This window comes from Lolium perenne, chromosome 3 (assembly GCF_019359855.2).
Source record: "Lolium perenne isolate Kyuss_39 chromosome 3, Kyuss_2.0, whole genome shotgun sequence".
Lineage (NCBI taxonomy): Eukaryota > Viridiplantae > Streptophyta > Magnoliopsida > Poales > Poaceae > Lolium > Lolium perenne.
In genome coordinates this window covers 321,074,824-321,102,360 of record NC_067246.2, presented here as the reverse complement: position 1 = coordinate 321,102,360, position 27,537 = coordinate 321,074,824, and the positions used below count along the sequence as shown (strand labels likewise).

Sequence of the window (27,537 nt, the reverse complement as noted above, 5' to 3'; positions counted from 1 at the left end):
AGACCACATACCACGGTACGAGTAAAGAGTACTTGTCAGGAGACGAGGTTGAACAAGGTATAGAGTGATACCGAAGATCAAACCTCGGACAAGTAAAATATCGCGTGACAAAGGGAATTGGTATTATATGTGTATGGTTCATTCGATCACTAAAGTCATCATTGAATATGTGGGAGCCATTATGGATCTCCAGATCCCGCTATTGGTTATTGGTCGGAGTAAGTACTCAACCATGTCCGCATAGTTCACGAACCGTAGGGTGACACACTTAAAGTTGGATGTTGAAATGGTAGTACTTGAATATGGAATGGAGTTCGAATATTTGTTCGGAGTCCCGGATGAGATCCCGGACATCACGAGGAGTTCCGGAATGGTCCGGAGAATAAGATTCATATATAGGATGTCATTTTATGTGAATTAAAATGTCGCGGAAGGTTCTATGGAAGGTTCTAGAAGGTTCTAGAAAAGTCCGGAAGAAACCACCAAGGAAGGTGGAGTCCACATGGGACTCCACCTCCATGGCCGGCCAACCCTAGTGGGGGAGGAGTCCCAAGTGGACTCCCCCTTAGGGGGCAGGCCACCCCCCCATATGGGAGGTGGAACTCCCACCTCTAGTGGGAGTCCTAGCTTGGCTAGGTTTCCCCTCCATATGGAAGGTTTTGGTTTCGGGTCTTATTCGAAGACTTGGAGTCCAACACTTGGGGTTCCACCTATATAATGAGGGGCCAAGGGAGGTGTAACATCCCAAATTTCAAAACAAAGCAGAAATGAATTTTCCTTTTTCCAAAAAATGAGGACCAACAAGAACTTTTCTGAATTAGAGTGTTATGCCTAGTGCTCCTACCTATTACTTGTGTTCTTGCCTTGATGAGTGTGGTATACTTATGTGATACACCCTCAAACCCTAGAGTGATCAAGTGAAGATCACAAACCAAATAAAAACAAAAAGAGAAAGAAATCAAATAAGAAGAACCCTAAACCTTTTCCAAAATCATTTGGATCTGGTTTTGAGAAACCCAAAATAGAAGAAAGCTATATGTGGGCCTATAGCCCTAATAGGTAAATATTGAACCCTACCTTCTCTTATTTTACTAAATGGTAGTGAACCATTGTAAAACTTGTTAAACCCTAAACCACATCCCTCTTGACATCAATCTTTGAAAAATAGAATAAAAAGGAAAAATCTTATTTTAGAAAGAAGCATATATGCCTATGGCTATTTTGTAAAACTTCCCCTAGGCCTTTCTACTTTATGTAGAGAATTGGAAAGTATTCTTAAACCTTATCTAGTACTTTTCCAACACAATCCAAAGTGGAACACAAGGTTTTCAAAAAGAGAGTAATAATGCCATAGAGGTATATGAGGGCAAAATATCAATTTGTGAAATTGAGGATCTTGACCCTAGACTTGAAGTGGAATGGGTGGATCACTCCTATATACCTTTTCAACTCTCAACAACATCAATTGGGTCAAGCCAAGTTCAATAAAAATCAAGTGCCACATATGCATAGAGGCATATGTGACCCGTAGCCATTTTCACCAATTCTTGTCCTATGCCCTTCTACTTTTACCAAATGGTGTGAAACCATCTCTGAACCCAATCTAACCCTAACTTGACCCTCCACCTTGCTCAAGTAAAGCAAGGGGAGCACCTTACAAGAATAAGAAAAATTGACTTGTCATCTCCTATGTGTTTTGGCCAATTTTACAAATCTTTGAGCTAGACCTCTTGGAATGGTTTCAATGGTTTGAAATTGCTTCTAAACTAATAAGAATGACATTGGAGTCAAGTCAAGTCCAATCAAATGGAGAGAAACCCAATAGTGGGATATTTCCATTTTCCTCACATACACATAGGGCCAATTTATCAACTCTTGATCTAGGCACCAACCTTGCCTCAAAATGGTTGGAACCTTTCATCCAACTTCATCTAACACCAAATAAAACCTCACCCTTGTCAAAGCAAGGCCAAGAAAAATAAAAGTTTAAATAGTTAGAAATTCACAAAACCTCACATAGGGCTTATGCCATTTTTCTAAATTTTGACCCTAGCCCATTTTGGCCTTCACCATTAGTTGTATAATGATGCTAAACATCTATTACAACTTTTGGAATCCAAGAAACCCAATTCAAATCAATTTCAAACTCAATTGGGGATCACATGCAATAATGGTCAAATCTGCCATAATTATTCTGGTCCCTACTTTGAGCCTCTCCATTTCAAGTTTTTCAAACTAGACTTTCCCAACTCTTTGCATGTCATCCAAGAGGACATCAAGGTGAGCAACTTTTGTAAAGACCACCCTGCCAAAATCCTTATTAATCAATTGCTAGGCTCATCCAAAGTTGGCACTTTTAATTAAGTGGAACAATCTCCCACTTAGGGAATTTGCTATATTTCGATTTTCTAAATTCCACCACCACCTTTCTTTGCCTCTGGTCATTTAGAACCAAACCAATTACACCCCTTTCAAAATTGTCAACCTTTTGAGCCAATTCAAATTTGGGCAAAATTTGATGAAACATAAATAGGGAACCACACACACTATTTGAAATAGTGTCCTACACTACCCATAATCTACCCCAACCTACACCATTCTGTTCCCTTGTCCCCTCTCACCCTACAACACACAAAAACCCTAGAGGAGCTAGCTACACATGGCCTAGCCATGGCCATGCCGGCCATGGACATACCCTCTTGCTCCCCCTCTCTTCTCTTCACTCTAGCACCGACCACCTTGCCCTACTGCCTCCCCTTGGTCCCCTGAGCAAGCTCATACACGCCATTAGTCGAAAGGTGGACCACAGAGCCCAGGCCAGCACGCGCCCACGACGCACTGGTGCGACAGGAGCGGCATGGCCATGCCATTGCATGTCTGCCGACGCGCGCACCGCGGCCAACCATCGACTCGCCGCCCCGCTCCATCCCTGGCCCCCTCTTTTCTCCCTGAGCATCAGCGCCGCACCGCGAATCCACCAGACACGCTCGCAACCACGGCCCTGGACCACCGCCGTCGGAGACGTCGACACGATCCCGTGAACGCCGCCGCAAGCACGGACGCAATGCGTCGTCGCCAGACCGTCCCCCACCTCGCCATCACACTCGTTAGCTTCGCCTGGATCTCGCCTACCTAACGCCGCCCTCGCCCATCCCCATTACTCGCCAGAAACACCGCGACCATGTCGGCTCCGCCGCAGACCTCTGGCCACCTCGCGTCGCTATAAAAGGAGGACGATCCCGCCTCCATCTCCACACCAAACTTGCTTCCCTCTCTCTTCTGATCCTCCTCGACCATCTCTCTCCCTCAATTACCCACCAGAGCCCTCCAATTGCACGCCGGAGACCCGCAAGCCGACGCAGACGCCGCCGCCGATTGGAGCCCTCCCCGGAGACGCCACTGCTACCAGGAGGACCGCCGTCTTCGACAACGTCGCTGCGCACCTCGCCGTCGACCGCCGGAGCTCCGACGACCGCTCTGACCCCCTACCTCCGCCGTGCCCGCGTCTGCCTCTCGTCGACGACGACGACGATCCCCCGCCGTTGGATCTTGATCTGATCGCACGGCCACCACTCGCGCGTACCGATTCGGTAAGCCACCGTCACTGACGCGCGGGCCCCTTTGTCAGCTGGCCCGAAACGTTACCGGGCTGGCTTGGGCCATGTTTAAATCTTTCAGTCCATTCGGCTTTCCCGCCAGCCCAGCTAGTTCAAATTGGTTTTAAACTTTTTCAAATAATTGTAAGACTGCCTCCACTTTGAAATTCAACCATTTCAAATTGGCTAAACCAAATCTAGTGAATTTTATACCGTTGGAAAGCTTAGGAAAATATCTACCCAATGCCACTGGCCTCATGGTCAATCTCTTTGTAGAATTAATCTGACAAAAATAACAAGCCAGGGACTTTTCTGCCTTAGAATAATTCTTAAAAATCAACCAAAATAGCTATTGAGTAAATTCCAACTCCTTTAGCTCACTTTTGACTTGCACTAATTGTTTATGAAATAAAATGGTGTGGTCACTTTGCATGATCTTGCCCTAGTTTAAGAAATGTGCAATATGGCTAGTTTAACTAGTTGATATTGTCCGAAATTATTAAGTAATTCATATGAAGTCTTATGCTTCATTTAAATCTTATCTCAAAGGAATTCATGTGATGTTTGGACCCCTGGCCAAACTCACCTATATGAATTACTAAGAGATTTAAATCATAGGTAGTGTTATTAAATGGAATGAGGTATTTTATCTCATTTAAATCTATTTCTCAATTTATGATGATGAATGGTTGACTTTGGTCAACTTGATTTCATGCATGAATGTTGGAGAAATTAAATCTTAAGAAGTTTTTAGTAAGAGAAAGGTATTTCTCAAACACTAGATGGAAACTATCACTTACATGTAAGGAGAGGAAATTATTTTCCTCAAGCCACACAACCAATGCACTCTAAGTGTAGTATTGGTGTGAGTACAAGTATTGTTAGAATAACCAATGAATTGTTGAGGTGGTGCAATCACCTCAATGGTAGTTGCTAACCTAGTTACAACTATGTGTTAAATCTTATGAGAGGTTTCTCTCTCATTTAAATCTTGGTCCCAAGTATTTCAACATGAGGTATGGACCATGGTCTATATAATCTCATATTGAGTATTGGGTGACCTTAAATCATTACCCTTGTTAGGATTAAATTGTATGAGGTATGAAACCTCATTTAAATCATTTTTCTCAAATGAGGAGTATGAAGAGGTTGACCTTAGTCAACCTAGGTCATATTGTGTTCATAAGAGAAATTAAATCTTAATAAAGTAATGAGAGGAAATTATTTCTCTAAGTAATTAAAAGTAACACCTAAGTTAGTCTGAGAGGAAATTATTTTTCTTGAATAAGAGGAACACCTCCACCCACTTAATAGTAGTGTGTGATGCTAGTTAAGTTGTGTGAAGCTGGTATGAGATTAGTTAGTATGTAAGTTTGGTATGATGATTGTGTATCCCGTATTCGTATTTTAGACGCTAGTACCGGAGACCACCAGGAAGAGGTGGACTTCTACAACAAGGAAGGAGAAAAGGACTTGGACCCTCACTTCAACCAAGGCAAGCTAGCACTGATAGAAATTACCTTTGCAAGGTGATATTGTTTGCAAGCTAAGATATTTAGTTTGCAAACTAATATTCTTGCAAGGTGCACGCCCCTTGGGGCAAGGCACCATGTTTCTTACCCTTTTATTATATGAACCCATCCTAAGTTTTGATTTTTACAAATTCTTACCTGTTTTCTAGATGGGTTACTTTTATAGTTAACTTTGGTCAAAGTACAAGTTGGTGACTAAAGTAGTAAAGTTAGCAAGCTACCACCAATGCAAGCTAGCTTGAGGCAAACCATTTTGGTTGCAAGATAATACTCTTGCAACTTGCTAAGCTCTCTATGAGCAAAGCCTTCCCTAATTTACTTTAGGCTTATGATCTTAATTTCCAGTTTGTACTTACAAACTCTATTTACCTTTGTTTTATCAAAGTACTTTTTGATTCATGATTCACTTGGCTAGTATTGGACTAGTACAAGAGTATCAAACTTAGCCTAGAAACAAACCAAATACTTAGCATCCCTCTTGCATAGATGCTAGTGCTGATTTGAAAGTGGCTACTCCATGTGGGAAAGCTGAAACTGGAAAGATTTCGAAAAACCTTGGAATGACGAGTCATTCTATTGAGAGATTTTGAAGGAGTTTTGAAACCTTGGAACGAAGATGCATCCCATTGAATGATTTCTTTTGAAGGTGAATATGACTGGTGAATGACTTGGTGAATTTTACCAAAAACACTGATGGTTGGATTCGGATGCGATACCATTCCAATTTTGCCGTACCCCCACAATACCTGAATCTGGGTAGGGCTTAGCTGGAAGTTTGTGTGTCTTAGTATGGGTTCCCTCTAAACAAGCATCATCGGGGTTATGCCGAAAGCTGCCTCTACCACAAACAACTGAGATGATACGATATGATGCGCGATGAGGTGAATGTCCGGCCCAAGCCCTGTGCAGTTCCCAGGTTGACAGTTGGTCTTCACTGGGAGGCCAAGCTCATGGGGAGAGGTGCCTATACTAGGGTGTGTAAATGAAAGGTTATGATTGGTAGTTCGCGTACTGCGTACGATAAATCAGGGCCGATTACCCTGACGAGCTATTGCAATTGTTGTGGCACAAGTGTACAACCTCTGCAGAGTTAAACCTATTCGAATAGCCGCGTCCTCGGTTATGGACAGTTGGAAAGGCCATACTGTTCCGTCATCGTAACTTTTCGAAAACTATGAATGGTGAAGGGTGACTTATGACTTTGAACTTGAATGGAGACTTTGACTTGGAATCACAACAGAGTTGTGGGAATGACACTAATGTTCCCACTTGAGTAGTTGGTACATAAAGAGTTGTTTACCAAAAATGTTTGTGAAACAAATTCTGCTTTATGCAAAATAAACTAGAGCTTAGCACCCCCTTACTAGGATTGTTAGCACTTACCTTAGTATTAGTTTGCGAGTACTTTAAAGTACTCACGGCTGTGTCCCTGGCTATTCAAATGGCCAGATTTTGAAGCAGAACCACAGCATGAAGAAGACGACCGCAGGACGCCCACGACAACTAGGGAGCCTTCGACGTCGAGACGTTGGCCTGTGGACTAGAGAGTCCCTTCTACTTTACGCTTCCGCTATGAAACTATGAACTTGGTGAATGTTGATCCCTAGATCAACTCTGTGTGTAATATGGGATCGTGTGATCTCTATTTGTAAGACGACTATGGTATGTAATGAATGATGACTTATGATATTCAACTGTTATGCCTCGCAACAACAATATTCCTGGGATTGCGATGTATGGCATGACAGGCATCTGGACTTAAAAATCCGGGTGTTGACAAGTTGGTATCAGAGCCATTGTTTGACCTTAGGAGACCCTAGTTAGAATGGACGTCTGAAAAACTTAGTTTCAAAAACCAATGAAGTGAATATTTGTGAAAACTTGTTCTTACCCTTACCTTTGAGATTCCTTGCCAAAAATGAGAAAGACATACTCTACTTTCTTGCAAGCCTACATAAAAACTTGCACACTTGACTACTTCTCTAATTTACTCCTCTTTGCTCACAGATGACGTACCAATGGGAGTCCTATCAGCTTGGTCCCGAAGGCGACCTCAAGTTCGAAAAAGAGTTGAAGCAACTAGTGGATTATCTAGGACACCCATACCCTAAGTTCTTCGGAATGCCACTCAAGGCAAAGGCAGGAGAACCGCCTCAGTGGGACGTTTCTACTGATCTACGAAGAAAGCTTGATGCCCCGGTATGGGAAACCATTTGGATTGCTGTAACAGAAACACTGGAAGGAAGGACTAGCCGAAGCAATGCAAGAAGCAATTTTTCGTGCTGTGTGGACAAAATAAGGACAAAATCAAGAACACTCGCTTCATCTACTACCCAAGACATGACCCCCGGGGAGAACCAATGACCATGCCCCCACCACAACCAAAGATGAATCCCTATGAAGCACCTCAGACTTCAGGCGTACAAAACCCGCAGGATTTGGACAACGCCTCGCCTATCGTCAAGCATCTCACCCGTGAAGAAGAAGATTCCACCCGGAAGAGTAGTATCACTCCAAAGACCTTTGAAGTAGGTGTGAGTTGTATCAGGATCCCCTTGTATCGTAGAACGAATGAATGGTTCTTCAAACCAACGGTGTGTTAGATTTGTAATGTGTGATGTTTGGTATGAATGAAAAGGTGTTGCTGGTTTTTACCCCCTTCAACACTACCCAAGTTTTCAAGTTTTGAACTTTGTGAATTTTAACTCAAACAAACCATAGAAGTTTCCCTCTTACCTTATCATCTACTTCAATGTTCAGATGGCCCCTCCTACCCGCAACAACTCCCGTGCCCAAGCAAATCAGATACCCCCTGAGCACGCCAAGATGACTGACGCCATCAACATCCTTGCAATGGAGCGCAAGGCACTTCGCCATCAGCAAGCCAAGAAGGACTACCTCATTGCCCGCCTCCGCGTGAAGATAGCATCACTAGAACGGCTCCTCCCAATACCCCACCATGCCCCCAGAGCCAATTCCGATGTGACTTGCTACGCATGTGGTGTTACTGGTCACTACTCTAACAAGTGTCCGGTGAAAGCCGCCAACAAAGCCCCAAGAACTGGAAGCAATGCTGTACCTATTACACAAAACGACAAGGCAACGGTAACCTGCTATGCATGTGGAACTGTGGGTCATTACTCCAATGAATGCCCCGAAAAGCTTGCCAAGACTGCCGCCAACCCCGCTGCATCTGCACAGCAGCAGCGCCGTTTCGCAACTAGAAGAAATTTTGCTCCAAACTACCCGAACAACCGCAACGGTCGCTACTACAACCTGAAGGCCACCGAAACACAAGGAACATCTCAGAATATGCCAAGTATGTTCCCTGCTAAATCCTATCACCCAATCTCTCTTAGGAACCTAACTCTTCTTAAAATCTCGGGACGAGATTTGTTTAAGGGGGAAGGGTTTGTAACATCCCAAATTTCAAAACAAAGCAGAAATGAATTTTCCTTTTTCCAAAAAATGAGGACCAACAAGAACTTTTCTGAATTAGAGTGTTATGCCTAGTGCTCCTACCTATTACTTGTGTTCTTGCCTTGATGAGTGTGGTATACTTATGTGATACACCCTCAAACCCTAGAGTGATCAAGTGAAGATCACAAACCAAATAAAAACAAAAAGAGAAAGAAATCAAATAAGAAGAACCCTAAACCTTTTCCAAAATCATTTGGATCTGGTTTTGAGAAACCCAAAATAGAAGAAAGCTATATGTGGGCCTATAGCCCTAATAGGTAAATATTGAACCCTACCTTCTCTTATTTTACTAAATGGTAGTGAACCATTGTAAAACTTGTTAAACCCTAAACCACATCCCTCTTGACATCAATCTTTGAAAAATAGAATAAAAAGGAAAAATCTTATTTTAGAAAGAAGCATATATGCCTATGGCTATTTTGTAAAACTTCCCCTAGGCCTTTCTACTTTATGTAGAGAATTGGAAAGTATTCTTAAACCTTATCTAGTACTTTTCCAACACAATCCAAAGTGGAACACAAGGTTTTCAAAAAGAGAGTAATAATGCCATAGAGGTATATGAGGGCAAAATATCAATTTGTGAAATTGAGGATCTTGACCCTAGACTTGAAGTGGAATGGGTGGATCACTCCTATATACCTTTTCAACTCTCAACAACATCAATTGGGTCAAGCCAAGTTCAATAAAAATCAAGTGCCACATATGCATAGAGGCATATGTGACCCGTAGCCATTTTCACCAATTCTTGTCCTATGCCCTTCTACTTTTACCAAATGGTGTGAAACCATCTCTGAACCCAATCTAACCCTAACTTGACCCTCCACCTTGCTCAAGTAAAGCAAGGGGAGCACCTTACAAGAATAAGAAAAATTGACTTGTCATCTCCTATGTGTTTTGGCCAATTTTACAAATCTTTGAGCTAGACCTCTTGGAATGGTTTCAATGGTTTGAAATTGCTTCTAAACTAATAAGAATGACATTGGAGTCAAGTCAAGTCCAATCAAATGGAGAGAAACCCAATAGTGGGATATTTCCATTTTCCTCACATACACATAGGGCCAATTTATCAACTCTTGATCTAGGCACCAACCTTGCCTCAAAATGGTTGGAACCTTTCATCCAACTTCATCTAACACCAAATAAAACCTCACCCTTGTCAAAGCAAGGCCAAGAAAAATAAAAGTTTAAATAGTTAGAAATTCACAAAACCTCACATAGGGCTTATGCCATTTTTCTAAATTTTGACCCTAGCCCATTTTGGCCTTCACCATTAGTTGTATAATGATGCTAAACATCTATTACAACTTTTGGAATCCAAGAAACCCAATTCAAATCAATTTCAAACTCAATTGGGGATCACATGCAATAATGGTCAAATCTGCCATAATTATTCTGGTCCCTACTTTGAGCCTCTCCATTTCAAGTTTTTCAAACTAGACTTTCCCAACTCTTTGCATGTCATCCAAGAGGACATCAAGGTGAGCAACTTTTGTAAAGACCACCCTGCCAAAATCCTTATTAATCAATTGCTAGGCTCATCCAAAGTTGGCACTTTTAATTAAGTGGAACAATCTCCCACTTAGGGAATTTGCTATATTTCGATTTTCTAAATTCCACCACCACCTTTCTTTGCCTCTGGTCATTTAGAACCAAACCAATTACACCCCTTTCAAAATTGTCAACCTTTTGAGCCAATTCAAATTTGGGCAAAATTTGATGAAACATAAATAGGGAACCACACACACTATTTGAAATAGTGTCCTACACTACCCATAATCTACCCCAACCTACACCATTCTGTTCCCTTGTCCCCTCTCACCCTACAACACACAAAAACCCTAGAGGAGCTAGCTACACATGGCCTAGCCATGGCCATGCCGGCCATGGACATACCCTCTTGCTCCCCCTCTCTTCTCTTCACTCTAGCACCGACCACCTTGCCCTACTGCCTCCCCTTGGTCCCCTGAGCAAGCTCATACACGCCATTAGTCGAAAGGTGGACCACAGAGCCCAGGCCAGCACGCGCCCACGACGCACTGGTGCGACAGGAGCGGCATGGCCATGCCATTGCATGTCTGCCGACGCGCGCACCGCGGCCAACCATCGACTCGCCGCCCCGCTCCATCCCTGGCCCCCTCTTTTCTCCCCGAGCATCGCCGCCGCACCGCGAATCCACCGGACACGCTCGCAACCACGGCCCTGGACCACCGCCGTCGGAGACGTCGACACGATCCCGTGAACGCCGCCGCAAGCACGGACGCAATGCGTCGTCGCCGCACCGTCCCCCACCTCGCCATCACACTCGTTAGCTTCGCTGGATCTCGCCTACCTAACGCCGCCCTCGCCCATCCCCATTACTCGCCAGAAACACCGCGACCATGTCGGCTCCGCCGCAGACCTCTGGCCACCTCGCGTCGCTATAAAAGGAGGACGATCCCGCCTCCATCTCCACACCAAACTTGCTTCCCTCTCTCTTCTGATCCTCCTCGACCATCTCTCTCCCTCAATTACCCACCAGAGCCCTCCAATTGCACGCCGGAGACCCGCAAGCCGACGCAGACGCCGCCGCCGATTGGAGCCCTCCCCGGAGACGCCACTGCTACCAGGAGGACCGCCGTCTTCGACAACGTCGCTGCGCACCTCGCCGTCGACCGCCGGAGCTCCGACGACCGCTCCGACCCCCTACCTCCGCCGTGCCCGCGTCTGCCTCTCGTCGACGACGACGACGATCCCCCGCCGTTGGATCTTGATCTGATCGCACGGCCACCACTCGCGCGTACCGATTCGGTAAGCCACCGTCACTGACGCGCGGGCCCCTTTGTCAGCTGGCCCGAAACGTTACCGGGCTGGCTTGGGCCATGTTTAAATCTTTCAGTCCATTCGGCTTTCCCGCCAGCCCAGCTAGTTCAAATTGGTTTTAAACTTTTTCAAATAATTGTAAGACTGCCTCCACTTTGAAATTCAACCATTTCAAATTGGCTAAACCAAATCTAGTGAATTTTATACCGTTGGAAAGCTTAGGAAAATATCTACCCAATGCCACTGGCCTCATGGTCAATCTCTTTGTAGAATTAATCTGACAAAAATAACAAGCCAGGGACTTTTCTGCCTTAGAATAATTCTTAAAAATCAACCAAAATAGCTATTGAGTAAATTCAAACTCCTTTAGCTCACTTTTGACTTGCACTAATTGTTTATGAAATAAAATGGTGTGGTCACTTTGCATGATCTTGCCCTAGTTTAAGAAATGTGCAATATGGCTAGTTTAACTAGTTGATATTGTCCGAAATTATTAAGTAATTCATATGAAGTCTTATGCTTCATTTAAATCTTATCTCAAAGGAATTCATGTGATGTTTGGACCCCTGGCCAAACTCACCTATATGAATTACTAAGAGATTTAAATCATAGGTAGTGTTATTAAATGGAATGAGGTATTTTATCTCATTTAAATCTATTTCTCAATTTATGATGATGAATGGTTGACTTTGGTCAACTTGATTTCATGCATGAATGTTGGAGAAATTAAATCTTAAGAAGTTTTTAGTAAGAGAAAGGTATTTCTCAAACACTAGATGGAAACTATCACTTACATGTAAGGAGAGGAAATTATTTTCCTCAAGCCACACAACCAATGCACTCTAAGTGTAGTATTGGTGTGAGTACAAGTATTGTTAGAATAACCAATGAATTGTTGAGGTAGTGCAATCACCTCAATGGTAGTTGCTAACCTAGTTACAACTATGTGTTAAATCTTATGAGAGGTTTCTCTCTCATTTAAATCTTGGTCCCAAGTATTTCAACATGAGGTATGGACCATGGTCTATATAATCTCATATTGAGTATTGGGTGACCTTAAATCATTACCCTTGTTAGGATTAAATTGTATGAGGTATGAAACCTCATTTAAATCATTTTTCTCAAATGAGGAGTATGAAGAGGTTGACCTTAGTCAACCTAGGTCATATTGTGTTCATAAGAGAAATTAAATCTTAATAAAGTAATGAGAGGAAATTATTTCTCTAAGTAATTAAAAGTAACACCTAAGTTAGTCTGAGAGGAAATTATTTTTCTTGAATAAGAGGAACACCTCCACCCACTTAATAGTAGTGTGTGATGCTAGTTAAGTTGTGTGAAGCTGGTATGAGATTAGTTAGTATGTAAGTTTGGTATGATGATTGTGTATCCCGTATTCGTATTTTAGACGCTAGTACCGGAGACCACCAGGAAGAGGTGGACTTCTACAACAAGGAAGGAGAAAAGGACTTGGACCCTCACTTGAACCAAGGCAAGCTAGCACTGATAGAAATTACCTTTGCAAGGTGATATTGTTTGCAAGCTAAGATATTTAGTTTGCAAACTAATATTCTTGCAAGGTGCACGCTTATGGGGCAAGGCACCATGTTTCTTACCCTTTTATTATATGAACCCATCCTAAGTTTTGATTTTTACAAATTCTTACCTGTTTTCTAGATGGGTTACTTTTATAGTTAACTTTGGTCAAAGTACAAGTTGGTGACTAAAGTAGTAAAGTTAGCAAGCTACCACCAATGCAAGCTAGCTTGAGGCAAACCATTTTGGTTGCAAGATAATACTCTTGCAACTTGCTAAGCTCTCTATGAGCAAAGCCTTCCCCTAATTTACTTTAGGCTTATGATCTTAATTTCCAGTTTGTACTTACAAACTCTATTTACCTTTGTTTTATCAAAGTACTTTTTGATTCATGATTCACTTGGCTAGTATTGGACTAGTACAAGAGTATCAAACTTAGCCTAGAAACAAACCAAATACTTAGCATCCCTCTTGCATAGATGCTAGTGCTGATTTGAAAGTGGCTACTCCATGTGGGAAACTGGAAACTGGAAAGATTTCGAAAAACCTTGGAATGACGAGTCATTCTATTGAGAGATTTTGAAGGAGTTTTGAAACCTTGGAATGAAGATGCATCCCATTGAATGATTTCTTTTGAAGGTGAATATGACTGGTGAATGACTTGGTGAATTTTACCAAAAACACTGATGGTTGGATTCGGATGCGATACCATTCCAATTTTGCCGTACCCCCACAATACCTGAATCTGGGTAGGGCTTAGCTGGAAGTTTGTGTGTCTTAGTATGGGTTCCCTCTAAACAAGCATCATCGGGGTTATGCCGAAAGCTGCCTCTACCACAAACAACTGAGATGATACGATATGATGCGCGATGAGGTGAATGTCCGGCCCAAGCCCTGTGCAGTTCCCAGGTTGACAGTTGGTCTTCACTGGGAGGCCAAGCTCATGGGGAGAGGTGCCTATACTAGGGTGTGTAAATGAAAGGTTATGATTGGTAGTTCGCGTACTGCGTACGATAAATCAGGGCCAGTTACCCCTGACGAGCTATTGCAATTGTTGTGGCACAAGTGTACAACCTCTGCAGAGTTAAACCTATTCGAATAGCCGCGTCCTCGGTTATGGACAGTTGGAAAGGCCATACTGTTCCGTCATCAGAACTTTTCGAAAACTATGAATGGTGAAGGGTGACTTATGACTTTGAACTTGAATGGAGACTTTGACTTGGAATCACAACAGAGTTGTGGGAATGACACTAATGTTCCCACTTGAGTAGTTGGTACATAAAGAGTTGTTTACCAAAAATGTTTGTGAAACAAATTCTGCTTTATGCAAAATAAACTAGAGCTTAGCACCCCCTTACTAGGATTGTTAGCACTTACCTTAGTATTAGTTTGCGAGTACTTTAAAGTACTCACGGCTGTGTCCCTGGCTATTCAAATGGCCAGATTTTGAAGCAGAACCACAGCATGAAGAAGACGACCCGCAGGACGCCCACGACAACTAGGGAGCCTTCTGACGTCAGACGTTGGCCTGTGGACTAGAGAGTCCCTTCTACTTTACGCTTCCGCTATGAAACTATGAACTTGGTGAATGTTGATCCCTAGATCAACTCTGTGTGTAATATGGGATCGTGTGATCTCTATTTGTAAGACGACTATGGTATGTAATGAATGATGACTTATGATATTCAACTGTTATGCCTCGCAACAACAATATTCCTGGGATTGCGATGTATGGCATGACAGGCATCTGGACTTAAAAATCCGGTGTTGACAGGAGGGGGCCGGCCACCCGAGACCACAAGCTGGCCGCCCCATTGAAGTGGCCGGCCACCCCCTCCCAAACCCTAGCCGCCCCCTCTCCTCCATATCTTTCGCGTAGCTTTAGCGAAGCTCCGCCGGAGTTCTCCACCGCCACCGACACCACGCCGTCGTGCTGTCGGATTCAAGAGGAGCTACTACTTCCGCTGCCCGCTGGAACGGGAGGTGGACGTCGTCTTCATCAACAACCGAACGTGTGACCGAGTACGGAGGTGCTGCCCGTTCGTGGCGCCGGAACCGATCGTGATCAAGATCTTCTACGCGCTTTTGCAAGCGGCAAGTGAACGTCTACCGCAGCAACAAGAGCCTCCTCTTGTAGGCTTTGGAATCTCTTCAAGGGTGAGACTCGATACCCCCTCGTTGCTACCATCTTCTAGATTGCATCTTGGCTTGGATTGCGTGTTCGCGGTAGGAAATTTTTTGTTTTCTATGCAACGTTATCCTACAGTGCCATATTGCTAGCGAGCTCAAAGACGATGACGACGACATGTCGACGGCGGCGCGGAGGAGAACGCGACGCCGGCGGGAAGGGGGACGCGGAGGAGGAGCGCCGACTACAGCCCGTCGCTGGCGGCGACGTGAGCGCCACAGTGCGGCGGAGCGGCCGCTGCTGCCAGGAGGGGGTGCGGGCGAGGCGATCTACGCCGCGGCGGCGCGCAGCAGCGCGGTGATACGTCTCCGACGTATTGATAATTTCTTATGTTCCATGCCACATTATTGATGATATCTACATGTTTTATGCATACTTTATGTCATATTTATGCATTTTCCGGCACTAACCTATTAACGAGATGTCGAAGAGCCGATTCTTTGTTTCTGCTGTTTTTGGTTTCAGAAATCCTAGTAAGGAAATATTCTCGGAATTGGACGAAATCAACGCCCAGGGGCCTATTTTCACACGAAGCTTCCAGAAGACCGAAGGGAAGACGAAGTGGGGCCACGGGGCGCCGCCACACTAGGGCGGCGCGGCCCAAGGGGGGGCCGCGCGGCCCTAGCGTGTGGGGCCCCCGTGACGCCCCCTGACCTGCCCTTCCGCCTACATATAGCCTTCGTCGCGAAACCCCCAGTACCGAGAGCCACGATACGGAAAACCTAACAGAGACGCCGCCGTCGCCAATCCCATCTCGGGGGATTCAGGAGATCGCCTCCGGCACCCTGCCGGAGAGGGGAATCATCTCCCGGAGGACTCTACGCCACCATGGTCGCCTCCGGAGTGATGTGTGAGTAGTCTACCCCTGGACTATGGGTCCATAGCAGTAGCTAGATGGTTGTCTTCTCCCCATTGTGCTTAATTGTCGGGTCTTGTGAGCTGCCGAACATGATCAAGATCATCTATCTGTAATTCTATATGTTGTGTTTGTTGGGATCCGATGAATAGAGAATACCATGTTATGTTGATTATCAATTTATATCTATGTGTTGTTTATGATCTTGCATGCTCTCCGTTACTAGTAGATGCTCTGGCCAAGTAGATGCTTGTAACTCCAAGAGGGAGTATTTATGCTCGATAGTGGGTTCATGTCTCCGTGAATCTGGGGGAGTGACAGAAACCTCTAAGATTATGGATGTGCTGTTGCCACTAGGGATAAAACATTGGTGCTATGTTCGAGGATGTAGTTACTGATTACATTACGCGCAATACTTAATGCAATTGTCTGTTGTTAGGAACTTAATACTGGAGGGGGTTCAGATGATAACCTGAAGGTGGACTTTTTAGGCATAGATGCATGCTGGATAGCGGTCTATGTACTTTGTCGTAATGCCCAATTAAATCTCACTATACTCATCATAATATGTATGTGCATGGTCATGCCCTCTTTATTTGTCAATTGCCCAACTGTAATTTGTTCACCCAACATGCTGTTTATCTTATGGGAGAGACACCTCTAGTGAACTGTGGACCCCGGTCCAATTCTCTATACTGAAATACAATCTACTGCAACTGTTCTACTGTTTTCTGCAAACAATCATCATCCACACTATACATCTAATCCTTTGTTACAGCAAGCCGGTGAGATTGACAACCTCGCTGTTTCGTTGGGGCAAAGTACTTGGTTTGTGTTGTGCAGGTTCCACGTTGGCGCTGGAATCCCTGGTGTTGCGCCGCACTACATCTCGCCGCCATCAACCTTCAACGTGCTTCTTGGATCCTACTGGTTCGATAAACCTTGGTTTCATACTGAGGGAAAACTTGCCGCTGTACGCATCACACCTTCCTCTTGGGGTTCCCAACGGACGCGTGCTGTACGCGTATCAAGCTCTTTTTCTGGCGCCGTTGCCGGGGAGATCAAGACACGCTGCAAGGGGAGTCTCCACAATCCAATCTCTTTACTTTGTTTTTGTCTTGCTTTATTTTATTTACTATTTTGTTTGCTGCACTAAATCAAAATACAAAAAAATTAGTTGCTAGTTTTACTTTATTTGCTATCTTGTTTGCTATATCAAAAACACAAAAAAATTAGTTACTTGCATTTACTTTATCTAGTTTGCTTTATTTACTATTGCTAAAATGAGTAATCCTGAAGTTGAAGTTCGTGCGTTTAAGCAAAAAGGGGGAGAATGTTTAAAAGATGCTTGGTATAGAATTAGTGATGCCCATAATAGGTGCACTAAGAAACACTCCACCACTATCCTACTGAGGAATTTTTATGTTGGTATCTCTAGCTGGAATAGGTATGTTCTTGATTGTCTCGCGGGAGGTAACTTCCTAGGTACTCCTGCCTTAGAAGCTAGTTGCATTATTGAGAGTTTATTTGGAATACCACCTGTTAATGAAGTTAAAATTGAAACCTCTCTTGAAAATGTCATGAAAAAGTTGGAAACCATAGAGCAAAACCTTCCAAGTATTGATACTACTTTGGGAGCATTACTTGATAGCTGATAAACTTGATAAATCTCTAGGTGGAATTAATGAGAGAATCACCATTTTAGAATCTTGTGCTATTCATGATAGTCAAACCCAAAGGATTAGTAAACTTGAAGAGGCTATGGGAACGTTGGGTTCAACCTTTTCATCTATAAAGTTTAGAGAGAAAGCTTATGTGGGTAAGGAGCAAAAGTTCATGTATGTCTCTAAGGGGCCTAAACCAAAAAGCTATTATAGGCCTAAAATTGATAAAGCTCTTAAAACCACTATAGATAAGGGATCATCTAAGATCCCCAATGGGGCAAATTGTGAAGATTATGATGTTGATGCTTCATCTCTTGATAATACTTGATATACACTTTCTGCGCCTAGCTGAAAGGCGTTAAAGAAAAGCGCTTATGGGAGACATCCCATGTTTTCACTACAGTACTTTTATTTTATATTTGAGTCTTGGAAGTTGTTACTACTGTAGCAACCTCTCCTTATCTTAGTTTTGTGCATTGTTGTGCCAAGTAAAGTCGTTGATAGTAAGGTTCATACTAGATTTGGATTACTGCGCAGAAACAGATTTCTTTGCTGTCACGAATCTGGGCAAAATTCTCTGTAGGTAACTCAGAAAATTATGCCAATTTACATTAGTGATACTCAGATATGTACGCAACTTTCATTCAATTTGAGCATTTTCATTTGAGCAAGTCTGGTGCCTCAATAAAATTCGTCTTTACAAACTGTTCTGTTTTGACAGATTCTGCCTTTTATTTCGCATTGCCTATTTTGCTATGCTTGATGGATTTTTCGATTCCATTGACTTTCAGTAGCTTTGTGCAATGTCCAGAAGTGTTAAGAATGATTGTGTCACCTCTGAACATGTAAATTTTAATTGTGCACTAACCCTCTAATGAGTTGTTTTGAGTTTGGTGTGGAGGAAGTTTTCAAGGATCAAGAGAGGAGGATGATACAATATGATCAAGGAGAGTGAAAGCTCTAAGCTTGGGGATGCCCCGGTGGTTCACCCCTGCATATATCAAGAAGACTCAAGCGTCTAAGCTTGGGGATGCCCAAGGCATCCCCTTCTTCATCGACAACATTATCAGGTTCCTCTAGTGAAACTATATTTTTATTCCATCACATCTTATGTACTTTGCTTGGAGCGTCGGTTTGTTTTTGTTTTTGTTTTGTTTGAATAAAATGGATCCTAGCATTCTTTGTGTGGGAGAGAGACACGCTCCACTGTTACATATGGACAAATATGTTCTTAGGCTTTACTCATAATATTCATGGCGAAAGTTTCTTCTTCGTTAAATTGTTATATGGTTGGAATTGGAAAATGATACATGTAGTAATTGCTAAAATATCTTGGATAATGTGATACTTGGCAATTGTTGTGCTCATGTTTAAGCTCTTGCATCATATACTTTGCACCTATTAATGTAGAAATACATAGAGCTTGCTAAAATTTGGTTTGCATAATTGGTCTCTCTAAGGTCTAGATAATTTCTAGTATTGAGTTTGAACAACAAGGAAGACGGTGTAGAGTCTTATAATGTTTACAATATGTCTTTTATGTGAGTTTTGCTGCACCGGTTCATCCTTGTGTTTGTTTCAAATAAACCTTGCTAGCCTAAGCCTTGTATCGAGAGGGAATACTTCTCATGCATCCAAAATCCTTGAGCCAACCACTATGCCATTTGTGTCCACCATACCTACCTACTACATGGTATTTCTCCGCCATTCCAAAGTAAATTGCTTGAGTGCTACCTTTAAATTTCCATTCTTCACCTTTACAATATATAGCTCATGGGACAAATAGCCTAAAAACTATTGTGGTATTGAATATGTACTTATGCACTTTATCTCTTATTAAGTTGCTTGTTGTGCGATAACCATGTTCCTGGGGACGCCATCAACTACTCTTTGTTGAATATCATGTGAGTTGCTATGCATGTCCGTCTTGTCTGAAGTAAGGGAGATTTACCACTAAAATGGTTAGAGCATGCATAATGTTAGAGAAGAACATTGGGCCGCTAACTAAAGCCATGATCCATGGTGGAAGTTTCAGTTTTGGACAAATATCCTCAATCTCATATGAGAAAATTAATAATTGTTGAATGCTTATGCATAAAAGAGGAGTCCATTATCTGTTGTCTATGTTGTCCCGGTATGGATGTCTAAGTTGAGAATAATCAATAGCGATAAATCCAATGCGAGCTTTCTCCTTAGACCTTTGTACAGGCGGCATAGAGGTACCCTTTTGTGACACTTGGTTAAAACATGTGCATTGCGATGATAATCCAGGTAATCCGAGCTAATTAGGACAAGGTGCGGGCACTATTAGTATACTATGCATGAGGCTTGCAACTTGTAGGATATAATTTACATAACACATATGCTTTATTACTACCGTTGACAAAATTGTTTCTTGTTTTGAAAACCAAAGCTCTAGCACAAATATAGCAATCAATGCTTCCCTCTGCGAAGGGCCTTTCTTTTACTTTTATTGTTGAGTCAGTTCACCTATCTCTCTCCACCTCAAGAAGCAAACACTTGTGTGAACTGTGCATTGATTCCTACATACTTGCATATTGCATTTGTTATATTACTTTACATTGACAATATCCATGAGATATACATGTTACAAGTTGAAAGCAACCGCTGAAACTTAATCTTCCTTTGTGTTGCTTCAATACCTTTACTTTGAATTATTGCTTTATGAGTTAACTCTTATGCAAGACTTATTGATACTTGTCTTGAAGTACTATTCATGAAAAGTCTTTGCTTTATGATTCATTTGTTTACTCATGTCATTTACATTGTTTGGATCGCTGCATTCATTACATATGCTTACAATAGTATGATCAAGGTTATGATGGCATGTTACTCCAGAAATTATCTTTGTTATCGTTTACCTGCTCGGGACAAGCAGAAACTAAGCTTGGGGATGCTGATACGTCTCCGACGTATCGATAATTTCTTATGTTCCATGCCACATTATTGATGATATCTACATGTTTTATGCATACTTTATGTCATATTTATGCATTTTCCGGCACTAACCTATTAACGAGATGCCGAAGAGCCGATTCTTTGTTCTGCTGTTTTTGGTTTCAGAAATCCTAGTAAGGAAATATTCTCGGAATTGGACGAAATCAATGCCCAGGGGCCTATTTTCACACGAAGCTTCCAGAAGACCGAAGGGAAGACGAAGTGGGGCCACGGGGCGCCGCCACACTAGGGCGGCGCGGCACAAGGGGGGCCCGCGCGGCCCTAGCGTGTGGGGCCCCCGTGACGCCCCCTGACCTGCCCTTCCGTCTACATATAGCCTTCATCGCGAAACCCCCAGTACCGAGAGCCACGATACGGAAAACCTTCCAGAGACACCGCCGCCGCCAATCCCATCTCGGGGGATTCAGGAGATCGCCTCCGGCACCCTGCCGGAGAGGGGAATCATCTCCCGGAGGACTCTACGCCACCATGGTCGCCTCCGGAGTGATGTGTGAGTAGTCTACCCCTGGACTATGGGTCCATAGCAGTAGCTAGATGGTTGTCTTGTCCCCATTGTGCTTAATTGTCGGGTCTTGTGAGCTGCCGAACATGATCAAGATCATCTATCTGTAATTCTATATGTTGTGTTTGTTGGGATCCGATGAATAGAGAATACCATGTTATGTTGATTATCAATTTATATCTATGTGTTGTTTATGATCTTGCATGCTCTCCGTTACTAGTAGATGCTCTGGCCAAGTAGATGCTTGTAACTCCAAGAGAGAGTATTTATGCTCGATAGTGGGTTCATGTCTCCGTGAATGCAGGGAGTGTGAGAAACCTCTAAGATTATGGATGTGCTGTTGCCACTAGGGATAAAACATTGGTGCTATGTTCGAGGATGTAGTTACTGATTACATTACGCGCAATACTTAATGCAATTGTCTGTTGTTAGCAACTTAATACTGGAGGGGGTTCGGATGATAACCTGAAGGTGGACTTTTTAGGCATAGATGCATGCTGGATAGCGGTCTATGTACTTTGTCGTAATGCCCAATTAAATCTCACTATACTCATCATAATATGTATGTGCATGGTCATGCCCTCTTTATTTGTCAATTGCCCAACTGTAATTTGTTCACCCAACATGCTGTTTATCTTATGGGAGAGACACCTCTAGTGAACTGTGGACCCCGGTCCAATTCTCTATACTGAAATACAATCTCTTGCAATCTGTTCTCTACTGTTTTCTGCAAACAATCATCATCCACACTATACATCTAATCCTTTGTTACAGCAAGCCGGTGAGATTGACAACCTCACTGTTTCGTTGGGGCAAAGTACTTGGTTTGTGTTGTGCAGGTTCCACGTTGGCGCCGGAATCCCTGGTGTTGCGCCGCACTACATCTCGCCGCCATCAACCTTCAACATGCTTCTTGGCTCCTACTGGTTCGATAAACCTTGGTTTCATACTGAGGGAAAACTTGCCGCTGTACGCATCACACCTTCCTCTTGGGGTTCCCAACGGACGCGTGCTGTACGCGTATCACGGGGGCGGCGACGGATTCGACCGGCGGCGGCAGGATTTCACGCCGGCGGTAGGTGGGGAAATGAGGGCGCGGGCGCGGGCTGGGGAAATTTCCAGCCGTTGGCTTTTCGCGCGAGCGCGGAGCGTTGCCGCGCGCTGTAGCCGACGCGTCAGATATGCCGCTCCGGTTTGTGCAAAACGCCGCGTGCCCTAAATTTTTTACAGCGCCGCGCCATTTACCGCGCATGCTGGAGCGCCTGATTCCCTCGCGCGCGCGGTATACTGGCTGTTTTTTTTTGCAGCGCGGCCTATATAGCGCGCCTGTTGGAGATGCTCTTAGGCAGGTTATTTCGCGTAACTTTGCTCTTAGTCTTATGGTCTATGCCATGTCATTGACACACTTCTACTTTCATTTGCAAAAAAAAGTCTCAGCCACCTTGTAGCCATTCCATGTGGTGAAGCAGGGGATTAGTACTTTTGTAGCATGTCCATGTCTAGTGTATTATTAGTTTACATGAGTTTGTATGTCCTTGCTGTATCTGATATTAATTGACTTGCTTACATTTCATTGTCCTGCCTGTCGTTCTTAACTTGATTTTCTGCATTTTTTTGTCCCAGGAATGTTAGTGTCAACTAGTTCGAGTAATGTCTCCCTGCCCACGCCATCATTTGAACTACCAGATGTTGCAGATCTGTTTGATTCCCCTTCTCTCCCCTCTAGAGGTTCTGCTGCTATGGTGGGGAGTTCGTCAAGGAAAAGAGAATCAAATGGATCTGCAATTCCTCCTCGCAGTAAATTTCCAAGGGCCCAGTCAGCACAGCCTCGTGGTGGCAGGAATGCTGCTACGAGCACATTAGTTCCACCACAACTTAGTGGAAGGTTAGTCATATTTTCAGCTACTTTAGAAGATTTGATCTACAATACTCACTGATTTTCTTTTCTCGAAACTTTTTTATTCAATCAAGTGATTTTAGTGAACTAAGGTGGATAGCCGAGTGTTTTGCCAATAATAATGAGAAAAGATATTTCCACGTTTATGCATGCCAGAACTTGATGCCACTAAATAATGTTTGTCCTTTTGGTTTTGACAGGAGTAACGTTGTCACCGAAGATATGGGCAAATTGTTTGTGGCCAGACGTACGGATTAGCATTTATAGTACCACTATATTGACAAATTCAGGTCACACATCTACTGGCTAGGGCTTGGATAACTCATGAGATATGACGGATGTAATCTCTAATGTGACATTTGTTTGTTGCCTGTTTCTTTGGTGTTCATCTGTGTTTCATCGCAACAATGGTACACTGTTGTTGAAAGCATGTAACTCTTTTGGGACAGTTAGTTGACGTTCTGCTCCGCAAGCTGAACGTGCTGTGTCCGGTATCTTTTGGTTGATAGTGATTGGATGTATTGACAAGAGAATGTAGCCTTTCTTGGCAAAAGTAAATGTCAATGGTACAGATAGCAAAATGCTTTGAACGTGTTATAAAGAAAAAGACACAATAGTGCACCCGAAATTATAGAACTGCCTACTGCAGAACGCATGTGACATACCTATGGGCTGTGGCTTCAGATGAAATCGAATTCTAGAGCTTAGGATTACGAATGGCTTGTAAAATCATGACGCCAGTGAGCTCCCACTTGATCAAGAACGGGAAGGAGGTTGACATTCTATTCTGCAAGTTGAATGCCACTGTGTTCGGTATCTTTTGGTTAACAGTGAATGGGGATTGACACGCGAATGTAGTGGAAAGTATAGATGTGCGATTCATCTGTGCTCAATGGTACGGATACCAAAATCCTTGAAACATGTACCAAAAATTTAGATAGGCGCCTGTTGCTGCAGCCCTTCTTCGTTCACTTGCACAATACCCATGTCCATAGTCATTGCCGATGCTAGTATCTCCAAGGAGTTGACGATGTTGGTGTCGAATGTTAGGCCGAGCCTGAGACTTTGCAGCATCCCCTTTGCCTCTGTTTTGTATGACATGGTGAACTGCGCCACATGTGAATGTGCCCATGGCTACCTTTGCCCTTGAGATCCATTAGGTCCTTCTGGAGCAGCTCCACACCTGACGCTAACTTTGGCAGCATTCCCTCCTAGGTGGGTAAACATTCTTGATCTTGCTCTACCACAGGTGCATTTGAGGAGGTTCGTTCCACCGCCGCTCCGGATGTCTCATATTCCCATGTAGTCTTAAATCATTCATGATCTTTTATCACGCACTCTTTGATATGTTTCAGTGACTACCACCTATTTTACATAAGAAGCTAGTGCTGCCAAATCGGGATAGAGCCATTTTGTTGAAGATGAAGTGGTATATATATAAGAAGGGGACACTACCCATGTATGTAAGGTTGGTGTGGTATATATCGATCGAAGTAAAGAGTTGGGTGTGGCATTGATATGGAAAACATTAATATGGAGGGTGGTGTAGTATTCTGGAATTCATAAAAATGTTTATAGGGTATAGCTACCCTGAAATCATCATCACAACCCTGAAATCATCATCGGTGATGATTACTTTCTTTCCCAAATTGACACGAAAGTAAGGAGAGCAACAGACGAGCATGACATTGTTTTAGGGAGTTTCTAATCATCATCTAGATGAAAACGTAATTGGGTTCAACTGAGATTCCTCCCGCTCCAATTCAATCCCACGTTCAGTCCCTTTCAATCAAAGGCCCAGTCCACGTTCAGTCAACATTCAGTCCGGCCCAACAATGAAAAGTCACCTCCTATACCGATCAGTCCAGTTTTTTCGGGAGCTGCTTTACAGTTTACACCGACCTGGTCGGTGTATAACAGCCACCGACCACCCCCCCAGGTCTTTGTTGGGCCGGCCCACGATTCGCTCAGACTGGTTCGCTGTGGATTCGGTGCAGACGGACCACCACACACCTAGGCCAGGTATGTTAGGCCGGCCCAAGTTTGTTTTTCTTTTTTCCTTTCTCATTTTTTCTCTGTTTTAAATCTGAACAGTTTCAAATTTGAACAAAATTTCAAATTGAACGATTTTCGAATTTGAACAAACTTCAAAAATTGAACGATTTTTCGAATTTGAACAAATTTTGAAATTGAATGATTTTTGAATTTGAACAATTTTCGAAATTGAACGATTTTCGAATTTGCACAAATTTCGAATTTGAACAATTTCCCAATTTGAACATTTTCGAATTTGCACACTTTTTTACTTTGAACATTTTTGAAATTTGAATTTTCAGATTTGAACAAAAAGAAGAAAAGAAAAACAAAATAAGAAAGAAAACAGAAAAAAAGGAAAAAAGAAAAAAAGAAAAAAGAAAAAGAAAACCGAAAAAAGACAGCGAACTGGGCCTGGCCCAAACCCGACCAGGGGGTGTGCGGTGGCCGGTAGCCACCGACCTGGTCGGTGTATAGGTTTTCCCATTTTTTCTGGTTTTTCAGTTTGCCTGAGTGTGGGACACAAAGAACAACATGGATCAATTTCTTCCTGGGCCTTACACATAAAAACAGAAAGAAACTAGGCCTTGTAGGCCACTTCTAACAACTCCCTCTCCACGGTAACCTTTCTACTCTTCTTCCTCCTCATGTAACGCACCTGGAACCCAATGGCGACGGACGGATGGGAAATACGATCAGAAAAAGAAGGGAAAAAGGAGATCTCAAAATATAGAGGGCAAGAACAAGAGAGATCCAAAAAAACGATGGATGGGAATGAGGGAGGGACCTACAGAAAAATGAAGACCGATGAGTCGTCTGTGCTCTGGTACGGATACCAAAATCCTTATAACATGTATTTTCTTCAATCCATCGTTTTTTTTGGATACTAGGCCTTATAGGTCACTTCTATGAATCCGAGGGAGTACCAAATTTTTTTAGATACACGCCCTTTTTCTGCAGCTGTCCAGCATGCTTCTTCGTTCACTTGCACTAAGGACTCGTGCAACCCATGTCCATAGTCATTGTGGAAGCTACTATCTCCAAGGAGTCCACGATGTTGGTGCCAAATGTTAGGCCGAGCCTGAGACTTTGCAGCATCCTGTTTGCCACTTCCGCTTCTATGACACGGTGAATTGTGGCACCTGGGAACGCGCCCATGGCGACCTTGCCTTTCAGATACATTGCGCCTTTCTGGAGAAGCTCCACACCGGACGCTAACTTCTGCAGCATTCTCTCCTAGGTGGGTAAACATCTGTCATCTTGCTATATCACAGGTGCATTTTTAGAGGTTTGTTCCACCTCCGCTCCCAATGTCTCATATTCCTATGTAGTCTTAAATCTTTCATGATCTTTTACTCGCGCACTCTTTGATATGTTTCGGTGACTACCACCTATTTTACATAAGAAGCTAATGCGGCCAAATTGGGATAGAGCTATTTTGTAGAAGATGAAGTGGTATATGTACATAACAAGGGGACATTACCCATGTATGTAAGGTTGGTGTGGTATACATCGATTGAAGTGAAGGGGCTGGGTGTGTGACATTGATAAGGAAAAACACTAATGTGAAGGTTGGTGTAGTATTCTGGAATTCATAAAAAATTCTTATAGGATATAGCTACCCTGAAATTCATCACCGGTGATGATCATTTGATTTCCCAAATTGACAGGAAAGTAAGTAGAGCAACATACGAACATGACATTGTTTTAACATGACATCAGCGATGATAACACACACATCTTGAGAGCAAGAACATGTGGTATTGCACACCTCACTATCATCGTAAGGTTCAATTCACTATGTAGTAGTACTATAAATCCCCAAATCATTATTCAGAATATTGACCGACCTCCCGAGTCGCTCCCGCGAGCGGCCGGGAGGAAACCCTAGGCGCCGCCGCCGGGGGTCGCCCTCCTCTTCCCATTCCTCCCGCCGCCGCCGGAGGGCGTCGCCGGGCAAAGCCCGGGCGGCGTCGGCGGCGGCCGGGTCATCTCCTCTCGCCCGTGGAGCGCGGCGCGGGCGTGCCTCTTCGTCGAGATCTGGCGGATGCGCTGGCCGAGGCTGGCCTGAGCGGCGGCGGCGGCGGCGACGCCGGCTCGCGGCTCCTGCGTCAAGGCGTGGAGGCAGGGGCGAGCGTAGAGTGGAGGTGCCTGCAGCGGAGGGGCGCGAGTTCCCTGGTCTGCAGCGGGAGCTCGGCATGGAGCGGCGGCGCGCGCGCGGGCTGTTTCGGCAGCGTCGATGGCTGTTCCGAGCAGACTCGGGCGGCGGGCACGACGACGGTCGGCGGGCGCGGCTGTCTGCGGTGACGCGGCGGCCGTGCGAGGTCGTGGCGCTGCTGTTGGTGACGACGGGCGGTGCGGGCCTCCCGGGCCCGATCTGGCCGCGCGGGGCGGCACGGCGGGCTGTGCCGCGGAGGGCCTCTCCGGCAGCGCGGGACGGCCGGTGGTGCTGCCCAGGTCCGGGGCAGGTGCGGCGG

At 44.0% G+C, this 27,537-nt stretch overlaps 1 protein-coding gene across 1 annotated transcript in view; it reads left to right on the top strand.

The window, feature by feature from the left end:
* LOC127345656 (uncharacterized) overlaps nucleotides 1-23,498 on the top strand; it is a 50,731-nt gene extending 27,233 nt beyond the window's left edge. Inside the window, exon 3 of the mRNA XM_051372143.2 lies at nucleotides 23,227-23,498. Coding sequence (XP_051228103.1) covers nucleotides 23,227-23,284 — 58 coding nt within the window. The 3' untranslated portion in view covers nucleotides 23,285-23,498. The remainder of the gene's footprint in view (nucleotides 1-23,226) is intronic.
* Nucleotides 23,499-27,537: the final 4,039 nt, after the last annotated feature.